This window comes from Hibiscus syriacus, unplaced genomic scaffold (genome assembly GCF_006381635.1).
Source record: "Hibiscus syriacus cultivar Baekdansim isolate YM2019G1 unplaced genomic scaffold, ASM638163v2 tig00111996_pilon, whole genome shotgun sequence".
Classification (NCBI taxonomy): Eukaryota; Viridiplantae; Streptophyta; class Magnoliopsida; order Malvales; family Malvaceae; genus Hibiscus; species Hibiscus syriacus.
The window spans coordinates 2,557,479-2,579,027 of record NW_024063233.1 but is presented as its reverse complement, the minus strand read 5'-3'; the positions used below and the strand labels follow the sequence as shown (position 1 = coordinate 2,579,027).

Sequence of the window (21,549 nt, the reverse complement as noted above, 5' to 3'; positions counted from 1 at the left end):
CATTGGAGGCATTAATGGAGACATGCATGGACGAGGAAAAAAATTAAAATGAATCAAAACATTTGTGAGAATGTGCAAGGATTCATTCAAAGGCTTTTAAGTTCATCCATTCATGCATATTCATGCAAGAAGCAGAATAGTCATGTTCACATTGGGGGGAGAATTTCATCTAAGATACATTTATGAACATTCATCCATAGAAGACAAATCAACAAGTTCACACAAGGAGGGATGAATTCGGCCAAAGGATGCATTGCATTAAAATATGAACATCCATTAATCAAATTCATTCACCTAAGCCATGCTTTGTATCTACTTAAAGGATGAACATTCATCCATGAATGTTCACTCGCTAAAGCTTGTATGTGCATCCCAGGAATCCTTAGGCCTATAGATAGTTTAGCTTTCATTTTGTAAAGAAACCAATTGACTTTGTTTTATCAAATATTTGTGAGAGTTTCTCTCTTTAGTTCTTAAGTGGACTTTATCGACTTATCAAGCTTATGCTTGTGGCGTCACCCATATCTATTTCACCCTAATACTTTTGGTTCCTATCTCTTTATAGATAGTGGGTCAAAGTTCCTTGTTTACCACCCCTTAAAAAAGCAATATAAAGTTTGGGTCTTTGTTCTTTAACATTGGTTCTTCTTTGAGTCTTATTTGAGATACTACCTTTCATATTCATCTCAATCACCTTCATTCTACTTCTATTACCATACTTCATCATTTCCTTTAAACATATCACCAACTTATATATATTCCGCTACCATATTTATCTTTCCATTTCATTACCTCCATTTAACCATTTTATTTTTAGCTTTCTTGTTTGTGCATGATCCTTGTTGCTTTCCTAGATTGAAACAATCAAAGGTACAACATTGATTTCACCATCCATCCAAGTGAGACTAGGTTGAATTGTATCAATATATTTAAACCGATGTAAGTGAATAAAATAATAATATGTAGCACTTAACACATATTTACACCAGTGTAAGTATGTACTATACATCTCCTAATATTTTAGTACCTAATAATAAACAAAAATTATATTGGTTTAAGTATGTTTCTATATTTTCAAAAAAATAAAAAAAATATATATTAAGTTATTTGTATACTAATTTTATTAAAAATAAATATAAATTATTAAATAATAGAAAATAATATTGAGTTATTTATGTAAAATTATAATAAATTAGAAATATAAAATTTATTTATTAACGATTAACCGTTTATCAAAATTCATAACTGTAACTTTAACCGTTAACCATAATTTTTAGGCGGTTTGATTAATCAAAACTGTTTAGTATTAACGGTTCAGTTAATTAACCTATTAAATGTAACAATTATATCGATTAACTATTACGGTTAATGGTTACATGTTTTTTTGAACACCCCTATGAAGAAAAAGGGGTAATTAGGATCCACTTATATTATGTAAAACTATTAAGTTTTACACTAATTTATAACCATTGAATTTAAATAAATAAATGATTTAAATTTGATCAAAATTTATAACCTGTACACAAATATTTCTTTAATTTACTGTAAACAACACCTTTTTTACTCCTAAAACTCCAAACCCCATACTCTAAGCCTTAAATTCTAAACTCTAAATCCTAAATTCTAAACTCTAACTCTAAAAGGAAATTTTTTTTACTGTAAGTTAAAGAAATTATTTTATTACGAGTTAAAGAAATATTTATTTATAGCTTATAAATATTAATTAAATCTAATCTATTTATTTATTTATTCAAATCTAATGAATATAAATTAAAGTAAAAACTTATTAATTTTACATAGTATAAGTAGATTCTAATATATATATATATATATATATATATATATATATATATATATAATCTTTAGGAATCTTTAGGATTTGCTTATTATTTATATTAAGTTCTGTAGGAGGTTGTCTTGTTATATTCAATGTGCAGTTGTTGGTGTGATGTCAGTTTAATGTTCAATAATTTTATATTTTGTAGATGATGTGATAATAGTTTTTATTTATATTTTATATAAATATAATAATAATTATGTTTATTAATTGAAGTGTTTAAATTTTATTAGTTAATTATATAGATATATTTTAATTCATATTGATGTGATGTTAATATGAAGAGATATTATTATAATTCTTTAGATCCTTCTTAAATATTAAGTTCAAAATTCATATTGATCATTTAAGTGACTCGAATTTCTGTAATGTCATGCAGTTTTGATGATTCGAGTCTAATTAATCGATTTAATATTTGATTTTTCGAATAATTTTTAATAGTAAATTAAATGACATTTGATATTGAGAGTATTCGATCAATCTTAATGAAAATCAATTTTTAAATATAATATCATGAATTATTTGACCTCGAATGAATATTTGGTATTTATTTCGATTATCCGTTACGATTATCCGATTAATAAAATAAGATTGAATTACCATATGAAAAAACAGCAGAAAATGCATCAATTTCAATGTTTAGAGACAATAAGAAAGATATATCACCGTCGATTTATTGAATCACATTCACACTAGGCCCTGCGATTTAACTATTAGCAGTGCTTGACACGATGTTTATGCTTACTGGAGAAAGCCTTTCTCCATGCAGCTTTTAATAGCTCCATCATACATATCCTCAACCCCATACTTAAATTTGAATCCCAAATCCAATAGTTTCTTGGATGACAAGCCAGGCAATTTAGCTCCTTCAATTCCTTCTATGGAACTGCCAAGATAAATCTAAATTAATCGAAAATCGACCACGAGAAAGATTCTTCTAAAGAAAAAAGTATATACTCACTCTGCAATTGTGAATTCTGGGTACTTTGTTGAAAGAATTTCAAATATCTTTGGAGCAGTAACCGTGTCCGAGGAACAATTGTACCTTCCTTTTGCCTCAGGATGCTCAAGCAGGAAGATAAGCGCCCTTGACAAATCATCAGTATGCACCATTGAAACGTTCATAAGAAGACTATAGTCATTCCCACTCCCTGAACAGATGTTAATCCAATAGCCATTAGTATAAACTTTATTTTTATGTTAAATCGGTTCAAGGTAAGAAGAACAACTTCAACTTATAACAAGGATCGGAGACAATGCTGTGTGCACCGAACCCTGCATCTTCGGACAGATGAAGGGACCAAAAACCATAGGTGGAATGACCGAAACCAGATCCAATTCATGTCTAGTCGCGAATTCAAGAACTGCTTTTTCTTTCAATGTCTTGGTAATGGAATAAGAACTCACAACGGACTTTACTTCCGATCGAACGTATTCGACGTCGGTCCAATAACTCTCATCCATCATCTCCACACTCTCCTTGTTGAAATACACCGCTGCGATACTGGAAGTGTAGACAACTTTCTTCACTGATTTTGATCTCGAGCATGCCTTCAAGATGCCAAGAGCTCCATTGATCGACCTTTGGGTCACTACTGCCTCGGGTTCGTTCTCTTGGAAATCCAAAGGAGAAGCAACGTGGAGAACCCCTTTGCATCCATCGATGGCTGCATCGAAACTCTCGGGATAATCAAGATCTGCTGTGAAGATCCTAAGCTTTTTATCTGCTCCTGGTAGGCTGGTGAGGAAGCAAAGGTCCCTCTTGTTACCTGCTCGCATTTTAGCATCATATTTGCTCAATGATTAACACAGGAAAATCGTATTTTTGGGATTAGCCTTAAATAAATGAATTTGATCATTACCTCTAACAGTAGTATTAACAGAGTAACCCAGTTCAAGAAGCAGCTTGATCAACCAGGAGCCTATGTAGCCGGTTCCTCCTGTCACGCACACAGTCCCTTTATCTTCTTCCATCTACCGATCTTTCCCTTATTAGTTTCGTTTGTTTTGACTTTGTGATGTGAATTTGCACCTGGAGTCTTACTATGTTTTATCCATGTTCTGGTGATTAATTCAAAGCTTGACTTCGATTGAGTTTACTATTAATATTTACTGAAGCACTCTGTCTATATGTGTATTGGTTCATTTTACTGGCTGCGCTTAGGCTATTTTGCCTTTGGTAGAGGTTGATGCGTCTGCAATGACGATTGACGCTAACATTAAATTATTATTAATTATGGGCTTAAATGCATCATTACCCGTATACCATTCTACGAGTTACCCCTAAAATATTTTTCAAAATATTTTATCCCATAAAATATAAAAAGTTATTCTTTTTACCTCAAAACGTTAATTTTATTAGGAAAAATTAGTGACCAATCAAAATATACCACATCACCATTTAATTTTAATTTGTTTTATGTGGATAAATAAAAATTAATTAAAAATAAAATTATATAATATGTCAAACATACCCTTTCTTCTCATTCTCCACTGTCCATCCTCTCAACACCAACACCTCTCTTCTTTTTCACCGCTCTATATCATAATATCTCCCTAGCTTTCTTTACTCTCTCCATCACTCTTTCTTGTTTGCCTCCTGAGGTCCAGTTGTACAACCGCCGCCCCCTTGATTTGGGTTATCCCCATGATTATCTCCTTCGGCCGAACCACTTATTTTAACTCCGTTTCCATTGTTACCACCACCAACAGGAGTGATGAACCCATGCCAAATTTATAACACAACATTAAACTGAAAAATAACTTAACAAGAAATGAGAATATAAAGTAAAGATGGAAACTTGAACCCATGTCAAAAATTTATAAAACAACATTTTGAAGACCTGATCCTACTAAAGACGCTTAGATTTCTCGGGTTGAGAGTTTATCTGTGGTACTGTAAAGGAATCATCTGTTCATCTCCTGTTAGCTTTCATATCCATGATTTATTTTGTTTCCTTTATTTATCCTTCTGTTTGTGAAGAATATTGGGGAGGATACAAGGAAGACGATGGCTAGGGAACCCAAAGCCTTAAACTTTCTGATGAAAATACATTCATATTGCTCTCCAAATCAATATCAAGGAACTACAACATACAATCATCACTCTGAATAAATCAGATCCAAAAATAAAAAATAAAAATATATGATTACAAAGGAAAATAACATGATCTGAATAATTTTTTGGACATTAATGGCGTTGGAAGGAGTGATGGAGAGATTAAAAAAAGCTGGGGAGAGATTAGGGTACAAAGATTAGGGGAGAGATTAAAGAAAGAGGGGTGTTGGTGTTGGAAGGGTGGCCGGTGGAGAAGGAGGGGTATTTCTAACATGTTATATAATTTTATTTTTTAATTAATTTGTATTTATTCACACAAAATAAATTAAAATTAAATAGTCGTGTGGTATGTTTTTATTGATTGATTATTTTTTCTAACAAAATTAATGTTTTGTGTAAATATTTTGGATAAATAAATGATATACTTTAAGAAATAATGATACATTTAATCTTTAATTATTTGATTCAGTCATTGAATTATTATATAATCATTTGGTTCATTGTTTATAATATCATCGTCATATTTTGTAATATGAATTTGTTATGTTGTCCATTTTAAACTTTAAAATGGTGCATTTAATTCATAAAATAATATTAACTTTTCATGTTTAAAGCTACAGTTTTTTAATCTATTTTAATTACCACTCTTATTGTTATGTTTTCGGAAGTCACCTATGAATATCTTTCTCTCTGCCCACCAGACCTCTAGATAGTTCCCTTCGTTTATTGGAGCATTCAAGAAATCCATATGCTCCACATCTAAAAGAATCATGGACTCGGAACCTGTAACACCCATAAACCAATGTGAATGACTCGATCTGATCTAAGGTGTCACATTAATATCATCAGAGTGACCCACAGTAAAATCCAAAAAATTTAAAATTTCTGTTAAAACGTGTAAAATCATAAAAAAAAACTATACTTAAAATATATGTTCAGAAAATCATTCATATACTACAAACAAAATTAAAATCATACACGTTTCAGACTCGGATATAAAAACAGAATACCCCCTACATGCCCCCTAAACACATGCACCATACCCCGCAAGTAACGCCGGTGGAACTCCAATACTAATGTTGTAAACTGAACTGGATCGATTCTTTTAACCTGAAATGGCGAGTAAAAGAGTGAGCTTTGGGAAGCTCAATAATATAGAACTACCAAGTGATGCTCAAGGAAAGACAAATAATAGGCAAAAAAAAATTTCCTTATTAATTCAGACATCTACATATTTTTGTGATGAGCTGAAGTCCCACTGGTAATTCAGGTAGTAAAAGCATGAAGCTTATAGTTAAGAGAAAACGTTCTGCGAACCAGGTTCAGGGGATCAAAATAGGGTGTCTAATGTGTTCCCTCAAAACCAGTGAAAAGGTACATATCTTTTTAAAACGGTATCAATTTAAAAAACATATTTTTAAAACCATAGTAAAACACTCCAACCAAACACCTTTATGTAGTTTCCCCAGAACTGCATCCATAAGGACTTACCCTAAGCACACAACAAAGGAGCCACCCTAAGGGAGTGACTTGAGGCTTGAGAGCCTACCCAAGAAAGTTTCTTAGGGCCTCGGAGTCTACCCAAGGGTCACCTTAGGTCCGGAAAGAATTACCAGCTCAATCGGTTTGAACCAACCTACCCATCCAGTACCTAGTAGAAATCAGATTGAGCAGTAACTTTAATATCAAAATAATGATACAGTAGTATATAGTAAAAATGATCATGTAGTTATTTAAATCACATAAATGCCTTCCACCTATACAACATATGTAGTCCCATGATTTACCTAAGGGAGTGCCTTGGGGCGTGAGAGCCTACCCAAGAAAGTTTCTTGGGGTCTCGGAGACTACCCAAGGGTTACTTTAGGTCCGTAAGAAATTACCAGCTCGATCAATCTGAACCTATATAAGGAATTACTAGTTTGACCGATCTGAACCTCTATGCTCTAGTATCATATCATGATAATATCCCAATAAAACAATTCAAGTAGTAACCAATAGATTCCATGATCCATAAATCAGAAACGATTATATTTTCCAGTGGAAACACGAAACCAAATAGCACATTTCAGGTAATCATAGTTCATAAGTCAGTAAATCAGTAAATTAGTAAATCATAAACTTCGGTCAAACGTATTTTCAAAACCGATAAAATAGTCATGTAGTACGTAGGGAACACACTAGAGGATCCAGTTATTTTACGAAGGTACTTGGTATTTATCAGGTAGGGAGCCATGAAACTTATGTAAACTGGTTAAATTCATAAATGAGATCCCTATAAAAGGGTTTGATAGCTGACGAATTCATTAGTTATTCGGGATATGATTTACCAGGATCATAAAGTATTTGGATATTTTTCGGAGGCACTATGTAATCAGAAAGGTATTCAGAATCCTTTGCATCAGAGTTACTTGTGATTTCATATCTGACATCCATTAGTCAGGAAATTAGGGGAAAATTTGGACATTATGCTCTTGGAGGATTCTTAGTAATTTGATCTAATAAAAGGAAAATGATGATTCATGGTATTTACGATTCACGTCGATTTATCAGGATATCGAGTTAACTCGAACTGAATAATCCCATCACGGTAATACTTATCAACCGGTCAAATCATTGCACTTCAAGGGTATTCACACTTTAATACTGACAACTCTTGTCGAACTGATCATCTTCAGAATCATCCATAAGGACTTACCCTAAGCACACACAACAAAGGAGCCACCCTAAGGGAGTGACTTGAGGCTTGAGAGCCTACCCAAGAAAGTTTCTTAGGGCCTCGGAGTCTACCCAAGGGTCACCTTAGGTCCGGAAAGAATTACCAGCTCAATCGGTTTGAACCAACCTACCCATCCAGTACCTAGTAGAAATCAGATTGAGCAGTAACTTTAATATCAAAATAATGATACAGTAGTATATAGTAAAAATGATCATGTAGTTATTTAAATCACATAAATGCCTTCCACCTATACAACATATGTAGTCCCATGATTTACCTAAGGGAGTGCCTTGGGGCGTGAGAGCCTACCCAAGAAAGTTTCTTGGGGTCTCGGAGACTACCCAAGGGTTACTTTAGGTCCGTAAGAAATTACCAGCTCGATCAATCTGAACCTATATAAGGAATTACTAGTTTGACCGATCTGAACCTCTATGCTCTAGTATCATATCCTGATAATATCCCAATAAAACAATTCAAGTAGTAACCAATAGATTCCATGATCCATAAATCAGAAACGATTATATTTTCCAGTGGAAACACGAAACCAAATAGCACATTTCAGGTAATCATAGTTCATAAGTCAGTAAATCAGTAAATTAGTAAATCATAAACTTCGGTCAAACGTATTTTCAAAACCGATAAAATAGTCATGTAGTACGTAGGGAACACACACTAGAGGATCCAGTTATTTTACGAAGGTACTTGGTATTTATCAGGTAGGGAGCCATGAAACTTATGTAAACTGGTTAAATTCATAAATGAGATCCCTATAAAAGGGTTTGATAGCTGACGAATTCATTAGTTATTCGGGATATGATTTACCAGGATCATAAAGTATTTGGATATTTTTCGGAGGCACTATGTAATCAGAAAGGTATTCAGAATCCTTTGCATCAGAGTTACTTGTGATTTCATATCTGACATCCATTAGTCAGGAAATTAGGGGAAATTTGGACATTATGCTCTTGGAGGATTCTTAGTAATTTGATCTAATAAAAGGAAAATGATGATTCATGGTATTTACGATTCACGTCGATTTATCAGGATATCGAGTTAACTCGAACTGAATAATCCCATCACGGTAATACTTATCAACCGGTCAAATCATTGCACTTCAAGGGTATTCACACTTTAATACTGACAACTCTTGTCGAACTGATCATCTTCAGAATCATCCATAAGGACTTACCCTAAGCACACAACAAAGGAGCCACCCTAAGGGAGTGACTTGAGGCTTGAGAGCCTACCCAAGAAAGTTTCTTAGGGCCTCGGAGTCTACCCAAGGGTCACCTTAGGTCCGTAAAGAATTACCAGCTCAATCGGTTTGAACCAACCTACCCATCCAGTACCTAGTAGAAATCAGATTGAGCAGTAACTTTAATATCAAAATAATGATACAGTAGTATATAGTAAAAATGATCATGTAGTTATTTAAATCACATAAATGCCTTCCACCTATACAACATATGTAGTCCCATGATTTACCTAAGGGAGTGCCTTGGGGCGTGAGAGCCTACCCAAGAAAGTTTCTTGGGGTCTCGGAGACTACCCAAGGGTTACTTTAGGTCCGTAAGAAATTACCAGCTCGATCAATCTGAACCTATATAAGGAATTACTAGTTTGACCGATCTGAACCTCTATGCTCTAGTATCATATCATGATAATATCCCAATAAAACAATTCAAGTAGTAACCAATAGATTCCATGATCCATAAATCAGAAACGATTATATTTTCCAGTGGAAACAGGAAACCAAATAGCACATTTCAGGTAATCATAGTTCATAAGTCAGTAAATCAGTAAATTAGTAAATCATAAACTTCGGTCAAACGTATTTTCAAAACCGATAAAATAGTCATGTAGTACGTAGGGAACACACTAGAGGATCCAGTTATTTTACGAAGGTACTTGGTATTTATCAGGTAGGGAGCCATGAAACTTATGTAAACTGGTTAAATTCATAAATGAGATCCCTATAAAAGGGTTTGATAGCTGACGAATTCATTAGTTATTCGGGATATGATTTACCAGGATCATAAAGTATTTGGATATTTTTCGGAGGCACTATGTAATCAGAAAGGTATTCAGAATCCTTTGCATCAGAGTTACTTGTGATTTCATATCTGACATCCATTAGTCAGGAAATTAGGGGAAATTTGGACATTATGCTCTTGGAGGATTCTTAGTAATTTGATCTAATAAAAGGAAAATGATGATTCATGGTATTTACGATTCACGTCGATTTATCAGGATATCGAGTTAACTCGAACTGAATAATCCCATCACGGTAATACTTATCAACCGGTCAAATCATTGCACTTCAAGGGTATTCACACTTTAATACTGACAACTCTTGTCGAACTGATCATCTTCAGAATCATCGCTAAATGGATCTTAGGGAGACGAACATGTAATTTTAATGGTATTTATTTCACTTCTATATTACAACGATATCAAGAAATGTTGACATGATAGATTCATGGTTCATAACCCTTATAAATGATACATCATGTAAGTTCATAAGCGTTTCCAAACTTATCCAAGTCACTTGCTTAATTCTATGTCATTGAGTGTTCTTAGGTAATTTAGTAGTCAAGTTATCCCGGTCACTTCAGAGTTTCTAGAGTAATTCAGTCATTTCCACAATTCAGAAACCTACGATACTTCCATTTAGTTCAACTTAGTCATATAATATAGTCATTTTACACTTCGAGGGTATTTTGGTCATTTTTACCTCATAAGGGTATTTTTGTAATTTCTTAATCACATATTCTCCGCATTTAACCTTTAAAGAAATAAATCAGAATTTTGGATTCTGAGATCAATTTATTATTTCATAATTCATGGACTTAAAATTATTTTCAATCAGTCTACCAATTTCTTTTGCGAACAGTCTGAGTCTTCTACAATGTTCTGTCATTTCCATATTTAGTTTAAGTCCAACTAATTAAATACACCTCATGGACCAACTATTTCCATTCATGCATTTACCAATTATCAATGTGTTCTGGAAAGCATACAAAAGGTAGTAGAGTATTACCTCGATTTTCATGCTCCACCGATAGAACATTTAACCTCCATTCGATCGCCCTCAAACTTTAATTCCACGTCCCATAATGTCTCGGATACATAGAAAATGAATTTACATCAGAAACTGAACTTAATCGAAAAACCAATTTGAATATGAAGATAAAACACTGAAAAACGACTTACTGGGTGTTAATTTAGTAAAATGGACTTCGGATTCAGACTCAGGACATCGAAAAACATAAATAAGACTTTTCAGATATTTTGACTTTTTTGGTCAAAGTCAAAGTCAATGGTCAACAGTCAGACCGGTCAAAATCAATAGTCAAACCGATTAACGATCATCAGGTCAGGTCAAAGTCAATTGTTCAGGTCGGGTTCGGCCGATTCGGTTCATCTAAACTGGTTCCAGAAGGTTTCCTTGGCTGGGGAAGAGCCCCGCACGCGCACGACGACGCGTGATGGCACGTGACGGCGATGATATGTCGGGGGACGACTGTCGATTACTCCCTGTTCAAGCACTCACCAATATCAGCCAAAAACATATAAAAAAACTCAGCCAAAACATCGTGAAAACATCTGGAAAAGTGCTCGAAAACTTACCCAACTTTGACTGATGAAAATAGCGACGGTGAAGCAACCCACCGGTTGGATTTTCGGTCTCGAGACATCGATGAGTACAAAGGCGGTGGCGGTGAGATAAACGGACATCGTGATTGGCCGAAAATCACAAAAACAATGACGGGTCTTGGATTTTCTGATGAGATTTTGCGAGGCTCTCCACGACGATCGGCGGTGAATCTTAGCGATCGATTACTTGGGTTTTGGTAATCGACCGACGAGGAGTCAAATAGGGGTAACGACACACACGACGGTGGCTGGATGAAGGAAAAATCGGGGGCGACGACTCAGGCTCGACTAGGGAGGAATTTTGGGGGTTTTTGAATTGGGGATTTTTGGGTTAATCGAGTTTAATCTAATATAATATATATTTAATAAAAATATCTCAAACAGTGCCCTAGCCTATATAACTAGGGCATGAGCGGCCTTCCCCTGAGGCAAGGGTCAGGGGTTCAAGATCCCACAGTTGCAACTTGTAGAATTTTGCTATTTTTCACTGTAAAGGAAAAATGGGAAAATTTAGGGTTAAGTCCCTAAACTTCTCAGAATTTTAAAACTGAGCTATAAGTTTTAAAATTTTACAATTTGGTCCTCAATTTTCCCCTTGTTACAACTTTAATTTGATACTTTAAATTAATAAAATTTAGCCCCTAAATTAGGGTGTGACAGAACAACTTACAAATATATAGATAAGACCTCTTATAGGTTCACGTGATTTATCAAAATAAAATTCCAGATCTGACGATCAAATCTATCTAACCTATTAACCTACGAATGATCATAATGACTAGGGGTATTTAAATTCGAGTACCTGTATTTTTGGGTACCCAAAATATCGGATGCTCGAGATTTTTGAGTCACAAAAATTCAGTCCATAATTAGGCCCAAAAGTGGTGGGTATCAGTAAGTCGAGAACCGTAAAACTCAAGTGCCTGTATTTTTGGATTATGGGTGCCCAATTGATAATTATTTTATTTTATATTTTAATTTTATTATGTTTTAGAAAAATATAAAATTTAAATCTTAAAAGTTTATAATACATAACATCAATATAAAATTTATAAATTCAAATTGTATAATCTAAAAATAAAATATAAAAAGTAAAATAAAATTATAAAATTACAATTAAGTTTAAAATAATATAAAATTAAAAAAATAATTTAAGAAATAATTAAATGTTAAGTTGAAATAATTTGAAAAAAAAATAAAGATTTAGAATGTTAGGGTAAACTAATTTTGAAATTAGAGATAAAAATCTAATTTAAAATAAAAATAATAATAAAATGAAATGACAATCGGGTTAGCAGGTATCCAGTTAAGGGTAATTTTGTGACCTGAGCTTGACCTGAAAGCTCTCCAAATATAACAGGTCGGGTATCCGACCCACAAAATTATGTATTTACCTCTAAAATAACGTATCGACAGATCGAGTAGTTCGAGTTGGATTTTTTTGAACACCCCTATAATGACAATGTGTATGACTTAACCAGCTAAGGCTACTACAAATACCCTCACCTATGACTGAAAAGAAATAGAAAACGTACCTTCTAACTCCTTCTTCTTCGTTATGTCTTTATCTCTCTCGCGAAGAAATAAAGGCCAACGACTGTTATCTTATTGGTCGTGGTTTTTTGTCTAAATTAGAAGGTGTGAATCATTAATGATTGATGTAACACATTTATTTTCATCAACAATTAATGCAGTTAACAAGGATAAGTCCCATTACTGAAAGAATTAGTCGAGATGTACTCCAAAAATCAAAATAATCATCATTTCCTCTCATCTTCTTCCTAAAACCTACCCAAATACACTTGATTTCTTTGATTAGTCTATTTTAAAGGGTTAAAGAAACATATGATGGGGAGAAAAAAAGGTGAAAGGGGACAACGCGAACCACACCATTTGTTATTTTCACCAAGATCACTCTTCCCATTTATAGTAAGGAGCATGTAAGCAATGACATTATGAGCTTTGCTTTTTACAAAGCATGTTCCCCAGACGTTTCTAGTTTGGACCATATTCAAATTTGCCTACCCAAATGCTCGAACATATGAGTGGATAACTCGTGCTATTATATAAAATGTCAGGCAAGAAGCGATGCATGATTTTGCATGAGATGACCAATTGAGTATAATAGAGCATTATTAGATTCACAAGGAGTCATACCTTGGATGACGATTTCTACAAGGACAGTATGGAAAAGAACAAAAATCTTCTAGCCAAACCAACCAGACTGTCTCGCTACGACCTATCTGAACCCATAATATGAGCCGATCTCCTCTACTAGCTGAACCAAAACCGGAAACTGACGGTCTACTCTGATCCCTACCTCGAGTCGATGCTTGAACAAAAGCCTATGACTGATTAGAACCATAAGAACCAGTAGCTGGAAGAGGACACTCCTTGAAACGGTGCTCTAAAGACCCACACCACACTTCAGTCTTCCTCCAACACTCTCTCATATGTGTATTCTGACAATATGAACACTGTGGTACCCCTTGAGTATCAGTCAAACCTCTAGTACTAATAGTCAGAACAATAGATGTCATTAGTCTAACTCGTGTATATTATTGAAAATTAGAATTGTCTCTCCGTTTCTTATCAAACTGATTCACATAGCAACCTCAATAAGTGGTCCTGGTTTACTTCAGATTTTATCAAAATTATGGGGTTTAGGATCCAAAGATAATGGCTTAATCTTCTCAACAGTCCTGGCCCAAGAAGTTAAATCATTAAGTGTAATACCCCAAGTATCAGGTCAGTGACTATATTGAAAGGATTTAAAATTTGGAGGATTAAATTGAATAAATGGTAAAGTATAAGAAAATGATTTAGAAATTGTGTTTAAGACCAATTAGTAAGAATGGAAAAATGAAAGGGGTATTTTGGCCCTTTAAAGGGAAATGAATTTAAAATTCATTTTAATTAGGGTATTAAAGTAAGGGAAAAAGGGGAAAGTGAAAAATACACTTAGCTATATTCTCTTCTTCTTTCTCGTGTAAGTGCTCTCCTCCATAGCCAAAGGTAAGGCTTTATCTAACTAGCTTTTCCTTTCATTTTTGGATTGTTATTGAAACCTTGAGTGTTATAGAGGCTTAAGGAATGGTTAAATAGGATAAAAACTAAGAGATGGATGAATTATTTGAGATTGAAGAAAATGTGTTTTTGAATGCTATGTTGAAATATGAGTTTTTGTTATGGTTTACTAGTATAATTGACTTGACAAAGATGTAAATAAGAGATTAGAAGCCTTGGTTGTGATTAAAAACATGTATGAAAAAGTAGTATGATTTTTGGTTTGGGATGTTCTTTGGAGAAATTAGATGTTATGAGATGCTAAATGGAGGAAAATTAGTTGGGTTAAGTGATGCTAAGTTTAAGGGTATTGTTTGAGGTAAAAGTAAGGGAGTTTGTCGAAATTTGGGTAAAAATTGAGCTAAAAATGGGAAATCTAGGTTAGGGTATCGGTACTGGATGAACAATACCGATACTATAGGTTTTAATTTGAAGAATTACGATGAATAATATCGATACTGATGCAATTAGTATCGATATTGATGTGGGTATCGATACTAAGAGAAAGGTATCGATACCATGGATTCCATAATGCAAAAATGGTATCGATACTGAAAGGGAGTATCGGTACCATAATATAGAAGTATCGATACGATGTTAGGGTTACCGATACTATTGATCCTGGAATTGTAAGATAGACTGAAATTGTAATAGAAATTGAAAATAATAGTACTTTTGAGTATTATTAAAGTGTAAATGTTAGGGAATCTACTAACATTGGTATGATATGTGTCTTTAATGGATGCTTTGTAGATCATAACCAAGCTCCTGAGTCTAGCAAGGAAAATGGCATAGATAAAGTTACCGAATAGCCGAACATCATTACAACTTATTAGCGAGGCTTATCAGGTGAGTGCATTTATTCTATTTATATGAGATGAGGAAGACTCGCAATGAGTCAACTTAGAATGTTTTGATTTAATGTATGTTTTACAGTATTTAATATACTTTCATTATGTGTATGAAAATGATATTATGAATAAGTTTTAGAGTATGAACTACTTTAAAATGAATGAACAAATGAAAATGCATAACGATGCATTATCAGCATGAAAGGATGCCACAAATGAAAATGCATAACGGTGCATTATGGGCATGAAAGGGTGCCACAAATGAAAATGCATAGTGGTGCAATATCGGCATGAATGGATGCCACAAATGAAAATGCATAACAGTGCATTAACGACATAAAAGGTGCTACTCATGGTATTTATAAAAGATAAATGACCATTTTGGCACTTCGGTGCAATACATGTACATTACTTTCTCATTTAACATACATAGGGCAAATAAAGAATAATTGAAAAAAATATACAGAAAGATAGGTATATTGGGCATACTAAGAATAATTTCAATGATTGTATGAAAGAAATTTGTTTTAACTATGACAGATTTATCTGATTCTTATGGAGTATGCGATTTAGTTCGTAATTAAATAACCATGATATACTTATGTATAAATTGCAATTTCTTTACAATATTATGTCTCACTAAGTAAATACTTAACGTGTGTTGATTTCACGCGTAGGTAAAAGCAAAGACTAGTCGAGTAGGGGTACAATAGCAACTATCATCAATCTAAGGTTGACTCTCATTAGTAATTGTAGGACAATCATGTTTATTTTGAAACTTAGCTGGAATGTAATCGACTTTAAGAAAAATTCTATAGAATGTATTTAAAGTGATAATTTTTTGTAATATGTTTCAATGAACGTTTTATTTTTGTACTAAAATATTTTGTTTGAATTTCAAAATAAAATTTTATGGGTTTTACAAATGAGTGAATATTTTTTAAAAGTATATGGGAAATGAGTATTACATTCATTAGTATCAGAACTACAGGTTTAGCTGATTCTCGGCCAAAACCATTTTTATTTGAAATTAGAGAAAGGGTTTACATGCCATTAAGATTTTCAATGTTACTGATATGGTACCATTAGAGTAAGATTGATGACACTCCTTACGAGCCGTAGTGTTATTACTATGTATGTCCTAATATATGTCATAATCTTTGAACTCACGAAGAGCGGGGGAACAAGAAATTAGATGAGAAACTGGTAGCGAAAGTTATGAGGCTAATAGTGAACAGCTAATTCAATCTGAAAAGGCTAGTACGCTTGCACATCAGGGGATGTCGGTACCTGAGTTTGGAGCTTTTATGCAAGCTCTCGATGCCATATTGACCCGGTTTCAACCTCCTCCACCTCCCCCTCCCCCTACTCCTCCTGCACCGATGATGTTGATCCCAAAAGAGCTGAAGAGTTTGGGAGCTCTTGAGTTCCGTGGAGAAGAGGATGAGGGTCCTATAGAGGCTGAATTATGGCTAAATGATGTTATGGTAATGCTTGAAAGTCTTCACTACTCGTATTCGAAAAAGTTGGGTGGAGTTGTATCTTTACTTAGATGATTAACTCGAGTATGGTGGTCAAATACTACAATGTATGCAACACCGAAACAAGTGACCTAACAATTCTTCCTGGATGAATTCAAGAACAAGTATGTGGGTGAACAGTTTAGACGGGCAATGCTACTAAAGTTCTTTCGTAACCGTCTTTCGGTTGGGCCCCGAAATGGGCTTTGACTTGAAAAATGTGGATTGGAGTCGCCACCAACCATTTTAAAACGAATTTAGGTGGGTCAGATACCATCTTACCTTATCTGCGTTTTTACCAGAAATGTGTCGGGTTCGGGAGTCGGTTACGGTCAAGGAAGGATTAGCACCCTTGAACCGCCCTTTCAATACCAATTAATTTGCCGGTTGTCTTAGTTACGAAAATTTGAAATTTAAATTAAAATTTAACAGACCCGATTTAAATTACTTACAATTGATTGATTTGAATACCCTTAAAAGATAAAAACGTTAGATTCGTAGCGGAGTATAAAATCGAATTAGGATAGCAAGTGTGCAAACGTGAGAATAATAAATAAAACAAGAAAAAATGGAAAATAACAAACACGTAAAAAATAATAATAAAATAATAATAAAATTAAACAAAATGAATAAAATGTTTAAAAAAAAGACACAGATAAAGGGAAAAAAATTAATGGAGTAAAAAAAAGGTAAAAGAAATTAAAAAAGAATAAAAATAATATGTAATATAAAGTAATATTTACTAAAATAAAAAAAAATAATAAATATATAATACTAAGTAAAACAAGTAAAAAATAAAGATATACATGATATTAAGAAAAATAGAAAAAAAATAAAATAAAGTAAAAATATAATATATAAAAATAAATAAAAACAAAAATAGAATATTAAGAAAAAAATGTATAAAATATAATATTAAGAAAAAATATATATACATAGCAAATGGAGAAACATTAATACATCTATATATATATATATATATATATATATATATATATATATATATATATAATGATATAAGATATATATAATAAAAATAATATAATATAAATAAATAAAAAAAGAGGAATATAGTAAATAAATAAAAAAATATAATAAAATATATATATATATATATGAGACGAAATTAATATAAAAGTAAAATTAAAGGGTAAATTTCAAGGTAAATTAAAGATTAAGATTGACTTAGGGGGGAATATTAAATACTTTTAAAAAAATGAACATGCCTCGGGAGTAGATCTAGGTTTGCAACTTCGAAACTCCACCCTTTTTTGGTCATCGGCGCAACCCACGCTTTGGGTTATTCGAACCAAATCTCAAGAAAAATAATATGCACATACGAGAAATTAACGATTTAATGTAAAAAAAATGCTACCTTTTATTTCTTTTTCGAATCGTTTACAATAGCTTTGCTTTTGTATTTTTTCATGCTTTCCTCTGTATCTTGTATGTAAATCTGTCTGTTACAAATAGGGAGGATTACATGTATTTATAGTGAAAAAAACTAACTATTTTTAGAATCCTATTAACAATAGAATCCTAATGCAACTAGACTCCTTGCTCGGTTGTTGCACGTTTGTTGCACGTTTGTTGGTGTGGTTGTTGCTTTAAAAGATATGGTGGTGGAAGAGTCCTCTTAGGAGATGATATAGCTGCCCCTCTTTGTCCTTTTTCGTGGAACGAAAAATAGGACAAAGATAAAAAGACACAAATTTTCGTTCAGTGGAGTTGAAGAATAATTCCCTGTCGAATTCAGTTGCAGATGGCTCCTCCGTCGTGAAGTCGAGTCCATCTTGAAATGATTTGAATCATAATGTGGCTTCTCATTGTAGTCCACTTTGGTCTTCTTCTCGGTTTAAAGACCTTGGCTAAAAATTCGACTGGAAAGTAATTCCTTGACTCCACAATGTGGTTGATATGCTCTCGAGCTGAATGAAACTGAACTCGAAAAGTCTTCGTTGACAGATAGCTTTTCTCGACTTAAGCTATGCTGACGGAAAAAAGGCTTCTTGCTACTAAGGTACGGCTAACCCAGATCTTCTTCTCGGCTTAAAAACCTCGATTTCAGCTGGACAATAGTGTGATTGAGGTGTCATCGTGCTGAATGGAATCAAACTCGATAATTTTTGTTGACAGATAACCCTTCTTGCCTTGAGCTATGCTGTAAATTTGATTTACCTCTGAGTTGAATGTAATTGAACTCGAAGGTATTTGGTGATAGATAACCCTTCTTTGAGTTAGATATCCTTCGTCATTAAGTTGAAATCCAATCTAGAGATGAATGCTGCTTGTGTGCACGATTCCCCTTCGTCGTGAAGTTGAAACTGCGGGTGGCCCCTTCGTCGTGAAGTTGAGCTTGGTAATTGGATATCATTCATCGTGAAGTTGAATTCCAAGTGGGTAGTATTGTTCTAAGTCTAATATCCTCCGTCGTGAAGTTGAAATTGGCTCTAGAACTGGGAAATTGTTTGTTGACAGCCAGCCACCCTTTCGCTGTGAAGTTGAGCTTGTGTTGTCTCGAGTTCAATATCCTTCGCTGTGAAGTTGAAATTGACTCTGAATGAGACTGAAAAGTTGTTTGTTGACAATCAGTCGCCCCTTCATTGTGAAGTTGAGCTTGTGTTGTCTTGAGTCCAATATCCCTCGCTGTGAAGTTAAAATTGGCTCTAAAACTGGGAAGCCCCTTCATCGTGAAGTTGAGCCTCAAATGGCACGATATCCTCCTTCGTGGAGTTAAAATCGTGGATGTGTGGTTACGATATCCTCCGTCGTGGAGTTGAAATCACGGATGGCTCATTCGTCGTGAAGTTGAGCCTTGACTTGAATATCCTTCATCGTGAAGTTGAAATCCAAGTATTGTATGTTGCGGGTGGACACGATTCCCTTCACCGTGAAGTTGAAACCGTGGATGACCCCTTTATTGTGAAGTTTGGCTTTGAGTTAGATATTCTCCGTTGTGAAGTTGAAATCTACTATCGAGCAAATTGTGTCGCTTTGAGTTCAATATCCTTCGCCGCGAAGTTGAAATTGACTCTAGCTAAAACCTGAAAAAGTTATGCATATATGTGATGCTATGGGTGCAATGCTCTTAGGTGTGCCTAAAATGCATATGCAATATATGTTATCTTGGGGGCTCTGGAGAGAAATCTCGATCTTCGGTTGCCTGTCTGGAATCTTGATTCTTGAATCTTCAAGTTCTGATCCCTGATCTTGAATTCTTCAAATATTCAAATCTGATGTGAACATTCTATTTTTGATTTGAGAAATGCTTATCGACCATCTCAAGTATGTGTCTGAGCTGAGTGTAACGGTTCAGATGATGCTTCAAGAGAAGTTGTCTCGAAAGAGATAGAATTCGTTTCAAGGGAAGCGATCTCAAAGATATCTGTTGTTTCATGAAAATGGTCTCAAGGGAAACAAAATTTTGTTTTAAGGGAAATAAATTTGAAGATTCTGTGTTTCAAGAGAAACTGTCTTAAGGGAGACAAAATTTGTTTTAGGGGGAATAAATTCAAAGATTTTGTTTCAAGGGAAACTGTCTCAAGAGAGACGAAATTTGTTTCAAGAGAAACTGTCTCAAGAGAGATAAAACTTAGTTTCAAAAGAAACTGTCTCAAGGGAGATGAAATTTGTTTCAAATAAAACATATTCAAATAATTTGTTTAAAGGGAAACTGTCTCAAGAGAGACAAAATTTGTTTAAAGGGAAACTGTCTCAAGAGAGACGAAATTTATTTCAAGGGAAATGTTTTCAATGTGTATTTTCAAGAGAAACTGTCTCAAGGGAGACAAAATTTTGTTTCAAGGGAAACTATCTCAAGAGAGACAAAATTAGTTTCAAGGGAAATGTTTTTAATGTTTATGTTTCAAGAGAAACTGTCTCAAGGGACACCATATTTTGTTTCAAGGGAAACTATCTCAAGCGAGATAAAATCTTCTTTTTAAAAACCGTTTTGAGTGAAATGAAATGCGTTCTTTCGAGTGAAACAGTCTCAAGTGAGACAAAGTCTGTTTTAAGAAAAGTAATCTCAAGTGAGATAATCATCTGCATTAAATGAGACTGTCTCAAGCGAGAAAAAATTTATATTGGAAATGTTGAATCTGAAGATCAATGTCGATCTTTCAATCTGACGAGTTGGTTGAAGTGTGACTTCTTGCTGTTGAGTTAAGCAACCACCATCGATTTTTACAAACTCTTTTGAATCAAGTATCTTTCGCCTTGAAGTTGAAACTTGACTCTAAAGTTGCAAAACTTATGTATATGAAAAAATGATAAATATGATGCTCTAAAATGTATGCAGAATGAACGAGTTCTTGTTTTATTCCTTGGACAGAATCTCATTTTCTGCCTGCTGGTTCCTACATGTGGAGGAAAAGCCTTCGGAAGATCTGATCGTTTGTATCAGGATTTTGAATCCCCGGAGATGCCCAATATTCAATGTTGAATCTCCAAAAATGCCCCAACATTAAAAGTGCCCTTATTATTCCTCATTTCTTGCTTCAACATTAATTCTAAGCATGAGATTAATGTCTGAGAGCTACATGTCATTTACCAAGATCCACTCTAGAGAGATTGTCTTGTTTGAAAAAATGTTTCTCTTTTATTTTCAAAGTTATGAAAATATCAATTAAAAGAGTTTCGAAAAATGTTTAATCAGAAGTTTTGAAAATATTGCCCCTTTCATGGTTTTACAATTGAGACGAATCATAAAACTAGAGTTCATTGGATATCAAAGAATTAATTACAATGTTAATCCTTCAATAAATTATAGCTATTTGACACGTGCTAAGATCAAAGCTATTTTTGGGAAATGGTTAAGTAAGGAAAGGATAAAAAGTCTC

At 33.8% G+C, this 21,549-nt stretch overlaps 1 protein-coding gene across 1 annotated transcript; it reads right to left on the bottom strand.

Annotated features, from left to right (window-relative positions):
* Nucleotides 1–2,578: 2,578 nt before the first annotated feature.
* On the bottom strand, nucleotides 2,579–3,817 carry LOC120173995 (vestitone reductase-like). The gene is made up of 4 exons (XM_039181002.1): nucleotides 3,700–3,817; nucleotides 3,073–3,609; nucleotides 2,799–2,988; nucleotides 2,579–2,723 (listed from the first exon to the last, which is right to left on the bottom strand). Exons 1-4 carry the CDS (start codon nucleotides 3,809–3,811, stop codon nucleotides 2,579–2,581), a joined length of 984 nt encoding a protein of 327 aa, XP_039036933.1. The 5' UTR covers nucleotides 3,812–3,817.
* Nucleotides 3,818–21,549: the final 17,732 nt, after the last annotated feature.